This window comes from Strigops habroptila, chromosome 2 (genome assembly GCF_004027225.2).
Source record: "Strigops habroptila isolate Jane chromosome 2, bStrHab1.2.pri, whole genome shotgun sequence".
NCBI lineage: Eukaryota > Metazoa > Chordata > Aves > Psittaciformes > Psittacidae > Strigops > Strigops habroptila.
In genome coordinates, this window is record NC_044278.2 from 117,016,666 (window position 1) to 117,028,771 (window position 12,106).

At 45.8% G+C, this 12,106-nt stretch overlaps 1 protein-coding gene across 3 annotated transcripts; it reads right to left on the reverse strand.

Annotated features, from left to right (window-relative positions):
- Positions 1-953: 953 nt before the first annotated feature.
- Positions 954-11,804, reverse strand: HIKESHI (heat shock protein nuclear import factor hikeshi). Of its 3 annotated transcripts, XM_030476449.2 has the most exons (6): positions 11,664-11,765; positions 11,119-11,228; positions 10,622-10,859; positions 5,365-5,516; positions 3,217-3,335; positions 954-1,183 (listed from the first exon to the last, which is right to left on the reverse strand). In XM_030476449.2, exons 3-6 carry the CDS (start codon positions 10,770-10,772, stop codon positions 1,129-1,131), a joined length of 477 nt encoding a protein of 158 aa, XP_030332309.1. In that variant the 5' UTR covers positions 10,773-10,859; positions 11,119-11,228; positions 11,664-11,765; the 3' UTR covers positions 954-1,128. The 3 variants fall into 3 exon arrangements, with proteins under 3 accessions (XP_030332309.1, XP_030332308.1, XP_030332310.1); XM_030476448.2 differs by lacking the exon at positions 11,119-11,228 and having other exon boundaries at positions 11,664-11,804; XM_030476450.1 differs by lacking the exon at positions 11,119-11,228 and having other exon boundaries at positions 11,387-11,732.
- Between the last annotated feature and the right edge of the window lie 302 nt (positions 11,805-12,106).

Genomic DNA, 12,106 nt, shown 5'->3' on the forward strand with positions numbered 1-12,106 from the left:
AGTAATGAGTTTGGCATGGTGGGGCACGTTCAACCCCAAAGCCTAACAAGCAGCAGTCTCGTTTTGTTTTAGGGAGTTTTCCATTTAGGGGACTTGAACTTCTCAACTTCTCATAGTGAGAAACTGAGAACAGCACAAGGTAAAAAATACTTTAAATATAGAAGCATTACAAATTAATATGTGTTACATGTAAGTTGCTCTTATTACAGGTATTCCATCTCTGGAGGTATCCAGAAGGGTTTTTTTTTACTCTGTGTGTGTGTGGAAATCAATATATATATAAAAGGCAGGACAGATTGATGTATGCATTGTATCTTTCCATTGCTCCTCAGGCTTATTCCTGAACTACTTCTGTAGATTATATAGAAGAGGATTTCTCTTCTCCCAGTTTAAATCAGTGTCTTGATGTAAAAAGTATTGTTGGTAGATCATAGATATCTATATAGAGAGGTAAGTTGAAGAAGTGTTTGGCTGCTCAGTCATGAAGACAGTACAAAGTCTAATCCTTTCCCTGGGATCTCTCATCTGAACAATGCAGAGAAAAGACACTAAACATGATTCATCCTGAAACAGGAAAATGCAGGAAGAGGTTTATTCCCTTCCTCAACAAGGACCCTGAGGACAAGCTCAATGGTGTCTTCATGCCCAAAATGGGGGAAATAAAAGCTTGGGGACAGGGATATTTGTTGTACATTGTAAGAACTTACAGTGTGAGTACCCACAGGAAAACCATCAGCTGCCTGATCACGCTTCAGAATGAGGTGAAGAAGGAAAAACTACACTTATTTTGTTCAAAACTAAACACACACAAGTACAAAACACTGCTCCAGTTCTTAATCTTCTATTTTCTTCCACTTCAAATGCAGTTTCAAGAGAGTATTCCTACATGTGCAAATGGAACACTGGTTTATTGCAGCCAAGTACTTCAGTTAAAAAACCCCAACACAGGCAAGCAGTTTTCACTGATTTTAATTTTAAATAAGTTTCAAGAGTAATACAAATGTTACAGGTTTGTCTCTCCGGACTAATCGTTGGTTGTTTCCTTTCCCAAAAGTTCTCCAGTGGAGATACTGCTGCATCCTTCAGGTAACACTGTTCGGGAAGCGCTTCGACTGACACAGTGTCAGCTTATGTTTTCCAAAAGAGAGGGTTCTGTGTCAGACGTCTCTGGAAGTTCTCATACCTGGAAAAAAGTCCAAGCAAGAAATGAAAGCTGCTGCAAATAAAAAGGGATACAAATCATTGGGTCTATGTGGAGAACATGGTAAGTTACATGTACTCTAAGGCTAGGTTGGATGGAGTCTTGGGTGACATGGTTTAGTGTGTGGTGTCCCTGCCCATGGCAGGGGGGTTGGAACTAGATGATCTTAAGGTCCTTTCCAACCCGAACCATTCTGTGATTCTATGGAGTGAGTAAATCCAAAATCCTCCTTTCTGGATCAATATCAAAAATATTCACAGTGAGACTTGTGTATTTCAACAACAATACCTATTTCATTGAAGGGGTCTCCCAGAGGACACTCATTTGAGCTCAGTAAAACCATAAGTGAATTAAAAGTGCTTTTTGTGCATAACAATTCTTGGGCTAGGAAAGCCACCTGGGGAGGTACAAGTGTGAGTGTGAGGCTGCCCATCATCCTAGGAACCAGGGCAGGGGTCTCACATGAGAAACCCTAGCAGTGTCCTGGGCTGCACACCCAGAGCATGAGCAGCAGATCGAGGCAGGGGATTCTCCCCCTCTGCTGTGCTCTGGGGAGACCCCCCCTGCAGTCCTGATCCAGCTCTGGGGTAACAGCACAAGAGGGACGTGGAGCTGCTGGAGCGAGTCCAGAGGAGGTCACAGAGATGCTGCGAGGGCTGGAGCAGCTCTGCTCTGGAGCCAGGCTGAGCTTAGAAGCTGTGGCTGCCCCATCCCTGGCAGTGTTCAAGGCCAGGTTGGACACAGGGGCTTGGAGCAACCTGCTCTAGTGGAAGGTGTCCCTGCCCGTGGCAGGGGCTTGGAACTGGATGAGCTTTAAGGTCCCTTCCAACCCAAACCAGTCTGGGATTCTATGATTCTAAAGGAGTTTAAACCCACTCAAGTTAGAGAAAGGCTTAGTTATGAATGAGTTTCTAAGCCAAACTACTGAATTTCCATTGCAGCCAGCCCACTGCAGGCACCCAAGATACTTTACCTATTACAAGCTATCATTAAACACATTGTAATGACTCACAAACATATGAACTGAGCCAAAAGAAGTTTTTCTGTGGCAGTAATCACACTAACAGATTTCTATACACATGTGTTCAGTTTAATAGAGTTATGGCTCCCTTCACTCTACTGTTTTGAACAACAACTAAAAGCAAATTCAGCATCACCCAGGCAGTGCCCAGCCGTTACCCTGCTTCTTTAGCCTGTCTTCCCTTTGGTTTCTCTCATCAGAGACCTTACCCACGTATGTTCATGGAGTGTGTAGTTGCCTTCTAAATAGAAGGGATTACACTCCCAAACAAAAAACACTGCTGCTGTTAACTGCCTGCATATTCATAGGATCTGTACTGGTGATAAAATTATTCAGAGAGCCCAAAACACTGTTTTGAAAAGGGTTTTGGTTGATACCATAGAGGCTAAAAAGGGTTAAACTGATAAACTGTAGGGCAGACTTTGTCAGACATCCTAAAGGAGTTCCTCCAGCTCCCAAGTTATCTCCACACTACACAGGCTATCCCCCAGGCTGTTATTTCTTCAAACCAGGCCCTGGAAAACAACTCTTAGACTTTTGTATTTGTGCAGAAAGGTCTTGGTGACAGAACCAGGTCAATGAGGAACATGGTTTCTGCACCTCTCCTTAAGCAATGTAACTATGCTGGGACTATGTCTAGGAAGAGCCAGAGCATAAGCAATAAGCACAAATTGACAAGTATCAGCATGTTGTGTCTTCCCATGACTCCAGAGAATTTGCATAAACAGCAACATAGGGCAAATCCACATATGTCAAGAGTGAGATTTCTAAAAGCAAAAGAAGAAAAACATAGGCTATACAGCACTTTTCTAATTAAAAACTGGTATGAAGATGAGGACAAATAAATATGATAACAGTGGCACAACCTCTCTACTTGAGATAAACAACAAACACTTTTAAACATTAAATAACATGAGAGTAGTTCAATACTGAGAAATCAGCTGGTTTAATGCCTAGAGAAAGAACCCTTGTTACTAGAGGTCCCTGCCATTACCATTTCAGGACTACATTTGCAGGAATGAAAGCTTCGGAAGGGTTTGGGGTCATCTGTGCCTGAGTAACAGCAAACGAGGAAGCAAAGTTATAGAAGTTGTCCAACATCTTCTGAGTGAACTGAAATAAAAAAAGAGACATTTTCAGTAAGTTCTTTTCAGTTTAAATTTTTGTGCAAAAGTTTAATGGCTATACAACTCCTCCATGAGGTAAAATGAGCCTTGTCGTCTCAAACACAATGGGAGAGTGGATATAGTAGGTCCAGGGATGTCCATTTTAAACTGATCAAAACAGCCTAACCCCCAGTCTTGCCCTCAGATTCATCCAGCATTCAGAAATCATTTTCAGAGGCTTCACTCACCTTCTACCTGCCCAATTTCATCCAACTGGGATGAAAGGTTCCCAGCTTTGGGAAGAACATTTTCTTTGCGTGATAAAGAAGTGATGCAGCGACAAGAGCTAACCCTCTCCTCCAAATTAAACCATCAGAAGAACTGTAGACCAGGTCAAAGCTGCCATTCCAACTCCGAGCCAAAGAGTAGCTGTTAAACCAGCTGAAGAGCCTGCAATCTGCCCAGGGCAATACATGGACACTCCTGTGCTTCCCCCAGCTGCTCTGACAAAAGGAGTGAAGAACTGATGTCCCAGAACCCAGGAGCCTGCCTCAATCTCTCCCCCATCACATACAGAACTCGGTGGTTTTGCCCATGTTTTTTTAAACAATGTCTTTATAATATAAATATATATTTAAAGAAATACATGTGCAACCATAAAGCTTCATAAAACTTACTAAAACAGCACTGGGAGAGCAACCCTTAACTACAGGAGTAACTATTACTTCAACCTTTGGCTCAACTGCGTTCCTTGAAAGCAGTATATAATTTAAGTTAAAATGTTACTCTTTTTTAAAGAGAAAAATCCACCTTAATGGAAATAACACTGTAAAAAAGTTATAAAATCATGAAGTGGGTTTTTTTACTTTAAATACTAGAAAACTTGTATTAAATGTCAGAAAACTTCCAGCAGCATCTTGCAAATGACCTCAAGTGGTGCATTATTAACTTATGACTTAACTACAGCTTTCACAAAAATCGGTGGAATGAGAAATACCATTCAGATGTCATTTCACAGAATCACAGAACAGTTTGGGTTGGAAGGGAGCTTAAAGCTCATCCAGTTCCAACCCCCTGCCATGGGCAGGGACACCTTCCTCTAGACCAGGTTGCTCCAAGCCCCTGTGTCCAACCTGGCCTTGAACACTGCCAGGGATGGGGCAGCCACAGCTTCTTCTGAGTCTTTCTGAAGTAGTTCTGAAGTATTTGTTGGACATCTATCTGCATCCATGTCCATGTCTGCCTTAGATTTTGAGTAATTTTTGAGCACTGAAATTCCAGCACTTACAAATCACCAAAGATCCAGTGTCTCTTACAAGTGTTTAGTCACAGCTGCCTCTGTAAGGAAGCAGCATCAATATTTTTACAGGAGAGTGGCACTGTCACAAATCAGTCTCTTGGCCTGGCTCCACTAAGCACACAAAATCCAGTCCTTTACAGGTGATACAGTTTTCCTCCTGTATGAAGACAGGCTGAGAAAGTTGGGGCTGTTCAGCCTGGAGAAGAGAAGCTGCATGGAGACCTCAGAGCAGCTTCCAGTGTCTGAAGGGGGCTACAAGGATGCTGGAGAGGGACTCTTCATCAGGGACTGGAGTGACAGGACAAGGGGTGATGGGTTTAAACTGAAACAGGGGAAGTTCAGGTTAGATATAAGGAAGAAGTTCTTTACTGTGAGGGTGCTGAGGCGCTGGCACAGGGTTCCCAGAGAAGCTGTGGCTGCCCCATCCCTGGCAGTGTTCAAGGCCAGGTTGGACACAGGGGCTTGGAGCAACCTGCTCTAGTTGAAGGTGTCCCTGCCCATGGCAGGGGAGTCGTAACTGGATGATCTTAAGGTCTTTTCCAGCCCAAACCCTTCTGAGATTCTATGATTTCAAAACATCAAAGCTTCCAGCCAAATGGTTTGACAATTGTTACATTGCTTACAATCCTATAACCACCCATCACTGCATTTTTTTCCCCAATTAGACCTTCAGAGGCTCAATTCTTAACGACTTTAATAGTACAGAGAATATGTGAAAACAGAATGTCCAAGCTACCTCTGTGAATGAATCTACTGATGACACAGCAGCATTTGCAACAGGAGTCTGCTGGGCCAGGTTCTCCAGCAGTTCCACTGAGATTCCAATCTGGGCCACCGTGGGTGTCTGAGGGAGGTTCATGGCACCAAAGGGATGTTGACTTCCCTTCCCTGAAAGCACCACAAACAGCACACGTTAGATCTGGCACACATGTAAAGACTGTGTTACTTAAATCATTGTATTTCTTCCATAGAAAGAATTCCTCAACTCCCACCAGAGATGTTCCTATCTTAGACATGCAGAAGATTCACACAACCCAAGCACAGGCACAAGTACACGCAAGAGATGAAACAAGTGTGATCAGTACATTAAAAACCACAACAGATCTCAAAGAAGTCCTTTAAAAAAAGGGAAACGTACATGACATGTACCTGGACTTGTGCAAAGCATTAGGCAATGTCCTTGTCCCTGGCCTGGAGAGAGATGGATTTGACAGATGGACCACCTGGTGGATAAGAAATTGGCTGGATGGTTGCTCTCAGAGAGTTGTGGTTGATGGCCTGATGTCCCCGTGAAGAGCAGCGATGAATGGTGCTCCTCAGGGGTTGGTACATGGTTATAAGGTCTCCCCTGAGCCTTCTTTTCTCCAGGCTGAACAGTTCCAGCTCTCTCAGCCTTTCCTCACACGGCTTCCCAGTCCTTGGATCATCTTTGTGGCCCTTCTCTGCACTCTCTCCAGCTCATCCACATCTTTTTGTATAGCAGGGACCAAAACTCAACACAATATTCCAGGTGTGACATGACAGATGCTGAGTAAAGTGGGACAATGACATCTTTATCTGGTGGGGATGCCACTGTTGCTGTAACTCAGCACCCTGTTGGCTTTCTTTGCCACATCCACACACTGTTCACTCCTAATGAGCTTGCTGTTCACCAGGACAGCCAGGTCAGGTCCCTTTCTACAGAGCTGCTGCCCAACCAGGCAGACCCCAGCCTGGCTTTGTGTCTTCCCTGGATTGTGTCTTCCCAAGTGTAAGACCTTACACATATTGTTGAACTTCATAAGGTTCTTGCTAGCCAACACCTTCAGCCTATCCAGGTCATACCGCAGGGTGGCCCTCTCTTCCGAAGTGTCCACTTCCCCACTCAGTTGGGTTCCCCATCAGCAAACATCATCAGGGTACACCTGATCCCATCATGCAGATCATTTATGAAGACACTGAACAGCGTTGGGCCCAAAATCAACCCCTGGGGGACCCCACTAGTGGCAGGTTGCCAATCTGAGAAGGAGCCATTTACCACCACGCTCTGGGTGCAGCTGTTCAGCCAGTTCCCCACCACCACACTGACCACTCATCAAGACTGTATGGACTGACAGCAGCCCTGAGGAGAAGGATTTAGGGGTGTTGATTGACAAGAAGGTCCCCATGACCCGGCAGTGTGTGCTTGCAGGCCAGAAACCAACTGTGTGCTGGGCTGCATCAAAGGAAGTGTTACCAGCAGGTTGAGGTTCTTCCCATTTACTCTGCTCTTGTGAGACACCCCCCCTGCAGCTCTGTGTCCAGCTCTGGGGGCAACAACATAAAAAGCATGTTGAGCTGTTAAGAGTGAGTCCAGAGGAGGCCAAAAATATGACCAAAGGGCTGGAGCAGGTCTGCTCTGGAGCCAGGCTGAGAGAGCTGGGCAGGTTCAGCCTGGAGAAGAGAAGGCTCCTGAAGGGGAGACCTTAGGGCAGCTCCAGTGCCTAAAGGGAATCTACATGAAAGCTGGAGTGGAGCTTTTATAAGAGCAAGTACGGACAGGACAAGGGGGAATGGCTTAAAACTGAAACAGGGGAAGTTCAGGTTAGATATAAGGAAGAAGTTCTTTACTGTGAGGGTGCTGAGGCACTGGCACAGGGTGCCCAGAGAAGCTGTGGCTGCCCCATCCCTGGCAGTGTTCAAGGCCAGGTTGGACACAGGGGCTTGGAGCAACCTGCTCTAGTGGAAGGTGTCCCTGCCCGTGGCAGGGGGTTGGAACTGGAGGAGCTTTAAGGTCCCTTCCAACCCAAACCATTTTAAAGCTCCCTATGAAGTAGATGGATTCAACAGGAAACATGATCTGTGAGTAAAACGCAGAAGAACCTTTCTCTATAGGAACCAAGCCTTTACTTTCTATTTCCGTAAGTGGAGAGATTGGGAAGAATAAGAGCCTGGCAGAATGCACACTGACTGTCATCCCAATGGGCGTGGGGAAATGCACAGAAAAAGCCCCAAACCTCACAAACTTTATTCAGCACAAAATCTAACCACCAATTTTGGTTGGGGGGGAGTGTGTGGTTGGTTTAATGAGTCTTTTTCCCAGCAAACATGAAGATTGCATCTGAAGACATGCAAAATAATGCAGATTTAATGCTTATTACAAAGCCACTCACCATCTTACATGATAGTTAATCCTCAAAAAGAAACATGTAATAATGACTGACACTTCAGGCCTTTGACTCCGAGACTTGTTATCAATATCACAACAGATGCAAGACTTCATTTGCTAAATCAAGGGGTCAAAACAACAGAAACAACTAAGAAACTCCACAAACAAAAACTGCACAAACACATTTCTAACCTCCCAGCACAGCTTTTAAGAATGGTTAAATGTTAGCAAGAAGAGCAACAAGAAAAGCCTGCTTTTAGATATATTAAGTTTGTACTGAGAGTGCCAAGAAATACAATTCAACAAGCTTTTCCTGATTACAGAGGTGCAATAAAGGAATCTTTTAGAGGGAATGATGGCATTCCTGTGAGACACCTTGAATACCCAATCTGGAAATCGCTTATTCTAAGGTTACCTGAGTTTAAATAGCACCTGTAGTCAAGGATAAAGCACCCAGGTTCATAATTTAGTCTCTATTCCACAAATCCCTGTTTCATGTTGAAGATTGTATTCCACAAAGGCGATTTCCCCTTTAGTTCATCTATGGAGACAACCTTCTGGTATCCCACTTGGAAACACCGCAGTGTTCACCTGCACTGGCTTTCCTAAGTGAGCATAGGACAAGGAGGAGAGAAGCAAAGAAGAAAATACCTGGGAAATGCCATTTTACTTGACCCTCATAGTCCAGAAGTGTAATACCACACCTCCAGATACTGTATTTAACAGTCCTTACAACAACATGCAATGTAAGCAAGTTACACACATCACAAACCCAGTATGGTTCCAAGGCATTTCAGATGCTACACGTAAACTTAAGAGTTAGAAATGATACATTTAACCTTTCCCAAAGTCTGTAAAAAAACACTGTGCCACCTCAGCTGGCCACTCATGCTCACATAAGAAACATCACACAGCAAGAAACTCTGCTAGAACCCCTGTTTCACAGGGAGCTGACAAACATGGAAACAAAACTGTTCCTCTCAAGAAGGGACGGAACCCAAACCACACATTTCAATAGTCAGTAATGTCTCAACGTCAGTCAGTCTCAAAGATTCCAGCTCTCTGTAATCCCTTTCCCATCTCACCTTTCTACAGCCTCCATCATACAACTCCATCATACAATTGTTTATGGGCATGGAAACTAAGGATGTAGAGCTTATACTGACTCTACAGCCTGGGATCAGCTGTAGACAACAGGAACAGGGGAGCTCTCTGCTGTTTACATCGAGCACAGCACTGCCTCACACTATGCAAATGCATCCAACCATAGAATCATAGAACCAACCAGGTTGGAAAAGACCTTAAGATTATCAAGTCCAACCATTCCCCAGCACTGCCAAGGCCACCATTAACCCATGTCACCAAGGGCCTCATCTACACGGTTTGTGAACACTTCCATGTCTCAGTTCTTCCTCGAGAGCAGCCCCTTACTTGGAAGTTATGGCTTATCATGCTAGAAGCATTTGAAATTGTGTTTTCCTACATAACTGTCTGAAAGCATACATTATACAGTCTTTTAAGCATAAGAAACATATGGCAGAAGAATGGGGAATACACTTCACTGTTTCACTAACATAATATACAAAACCACACCTCCTGTGGCTGTTCTCCCTCCTGCAGAAAGTCCCAATTTTTGAGCCTATACATGGTAAGAATTCATTTTGCTCTGCACCTTGAGAAGGCTTATCTCACGTCCCAGTGCCACCCAGGACTGACTCAAAAGACAGAATGCCACATTAATGATTAATACATTTTATTACAGCAACCTCAATGCTTACCTAAGCAGAGATTCAAGTTAAGGCTGTAGACTACACCTAAGCCTATAAATGATGTGCATTACTTTATCACTGTAACACTTTAAGCTGCTTGACTGGCATACACAGAATCATAGAATGGTTTGGGTTGGAAAGGACCTTAAGATCATCCAGTTCCAACCCCCTGCCATGGGCTGGGACACCTTCCACTAGACCATGTCACCCAAGGCTCTGTCCGACCTGGCCTTGAACACTGCCAGGGTTGGGGCAGCCACAGCTTCTCTGGGCAACCTGTTCCAGTGCCTCAGCACCCTCACAGGGAAGAACTTCTTCCTTATATCTAACCTGAACTTCCCCTGTTTAAGTTTGAACCTATTACCCTTTGTCCTGTTGCTACAGTCCGTTCAACGCTTAAGACAAAGCTGTGCCATTGGGGCGCTTCCATCATTTTTATAATATGCATGGAAACATTCCCATCTATTTAGGAAAACACATCCACATCTACTTCAGGCAGCACCAGCATTCTCTGGCTCCCACATGAGTCAGATTTCTCTGACTTGGGACTGTATCAAAAATACTAAAACATTGGGAAAGCTGCTTTCCAATATCCACTCTCTACTGGACAATTACAGAGCGCAACAGCACCTGGATGGGAAGCATTAGCTGTCTGAAACTGCACCAGACTTGACTCATTACAAAGCTTGTCTCTGTGTTACAAAGATTACCACCACTTAACAGTGGAAGCTGAAAGAAAACGTTTCAGGCATGTCTAGAACACCTAAAAACATGCCAAGGAAGCTACAGGGTCAGTCTTCCTCAGGTTCTCGATGAAGAAGCACAGGAACACATGCCAAGCCTGCTCAAAAGAATTCCTGATCAACACTACATACAAGAGAAGTGAGAAATTTCTCTAGGAACATTAACAAACAGACAGACTTCCATGAAGCTGACAGACTGCTTCTAGCACCACATTGGCTCAGGACCATCTGAACACACACAGTGGTTCTGCTTTTTCAAGTAGCTTTGTGTTCAAAACCACCTTCGAACATTCATCCCTTTACGCATGCAGGAACACATCCGCTTCACTGACTGCAACCTTTTACCAGTCTTACCAGATTTCAGACCAGAAATCTTGAAGATGGCACTTGGCTTCTCATTAGTGACAAACCCCAGCAGCTGCCACACTGCCATCCCACTCTGGTCCGGATAACAAAAATAGACAGATCCTCCCATTCCATCTGGAAAAGGTATAGTTCCCAGCATGAAGACCACTACATGATTGATGTTTTCATAGTCCGGTAAATCAAATACAAACTTGTCTTCAGCCACTTGCTGGGGAGCTGCTTGTACCTAAAGAGAACAAAACCTTTATTAGCATGACTATAGTCTTCATCTTTGACTGTAACTGTGAATTGCCTGTCACAGAAACACACCTAAAGTGGAACATAACAGAAAGTGAGGAACGCAGTAACCTAAACAGCAGATAGCCAGAGAAAAAGTCAAACACAGCAGAAGAACAACTGCAGAAAATATTACTAGAAAGGCACAACAGTCTCGTTCTACCTGCACTGAACATATATCCCACCCGGGACTAACAGGATCAGAATACCTTCGCTCCCCATGTGCGTAGGAGGAAAATAGGGTGCAGAAGAGGTTGCCAAGTCTATAAGCAGTGGCTGTTGACCACCTTGGCTGGCACAACCCCAGGATCATGGAAACCTGTTCACATAGGAAATACAATAGACCTTGAGACAGGCAGCAGAAGGATGGCTGAATGCCAGTGCAAAAGATACCCTCCTCTTTACCCGAGATGCCACATCCCTGCAGCCAACGCACAATCTAGCCTTAAAACGCTTCTTTTTAAGCTCCCAGCTTGCCTCTGAGGAGCCCAAGCAGAGGAGACGGCAACTCTCTGCGGAGCCCAAGCCTCTCCATCAGCAGAGGAGATGGCGACTGCCTCCCGGCAACGCGGCTCTACAATGCAGCTGCCTCTGGGGATGAGGGGCAGGAGCCAGCCGAAGAGCCGGGCAGGCGGGACGAGGGCAGCGAGGCCCCTCGGAGGAACCCGGCGAGCGGAAGGACGAGCCCCGGCGGCAGCTCCACCCCGGCCCCGGGCGGGTTGAGGGCCCCGGCCGCGGCCCGGGCCGCGCTCACCAGCCTGCCCGCCACCAGGCAGCCGAACATGACGGCGGCCGCCGGACCCCCTCAAGCGCTCCGCTGCTGCCGAGCCTTCATGGGCGCCGGATCCCGGATACCGCACCCGGAAAGCGGCCGCGCCGACAGCGAGTCATTTCCGGAGCGCGGCCGGAGCGGGATGGAGAGGGGCTGAGGGTGCCGGGAGAGGGCATGGTGGGGAAGCGGAGACACCAGGTCACACAGCACCGGGCACCGGGCCAGAGCGGTTAGGAACAAATAAGGAACAAATAGAATGTGCACTCAAAAGGAGGCCACGAGGATGATCAGGGGCTGGAGCACCTCCCGTATGGAGACAGGCTGAGAAAGTTGAGGCTGTTCAGCCTGGAGAAGAGAAGCTGCGTGGAGACCTCAGAGCAGCTTCCAGTGTCTGAAGGGGGCTGCAAGGATGCTGGGGAGGGACT

Bases quoted from the DNA above. Each gene is read 5' to 3' on its own strand.
- HIKESHI (XM_030476448.2), bottom strand. From the start codon at position 11,693: ATGTTCGGCTGCCTGGTGGCGGGCAGGCTG. The intron at 5,517-10,621 runs GTAAGACTGGTA...TGGTGCTTTCAG, and splicing joins GATTTCTGGTCTGAAATCTG to GGAAGGGAAGTCAACATCCC. The intron at 3,336-5,364 runs GTAGCTTGGACA...TTTTTATTTCAG, and splicing joins CAGTAGATTCATTCACAGAG to TTCACTCAGAAGATGTTGGA.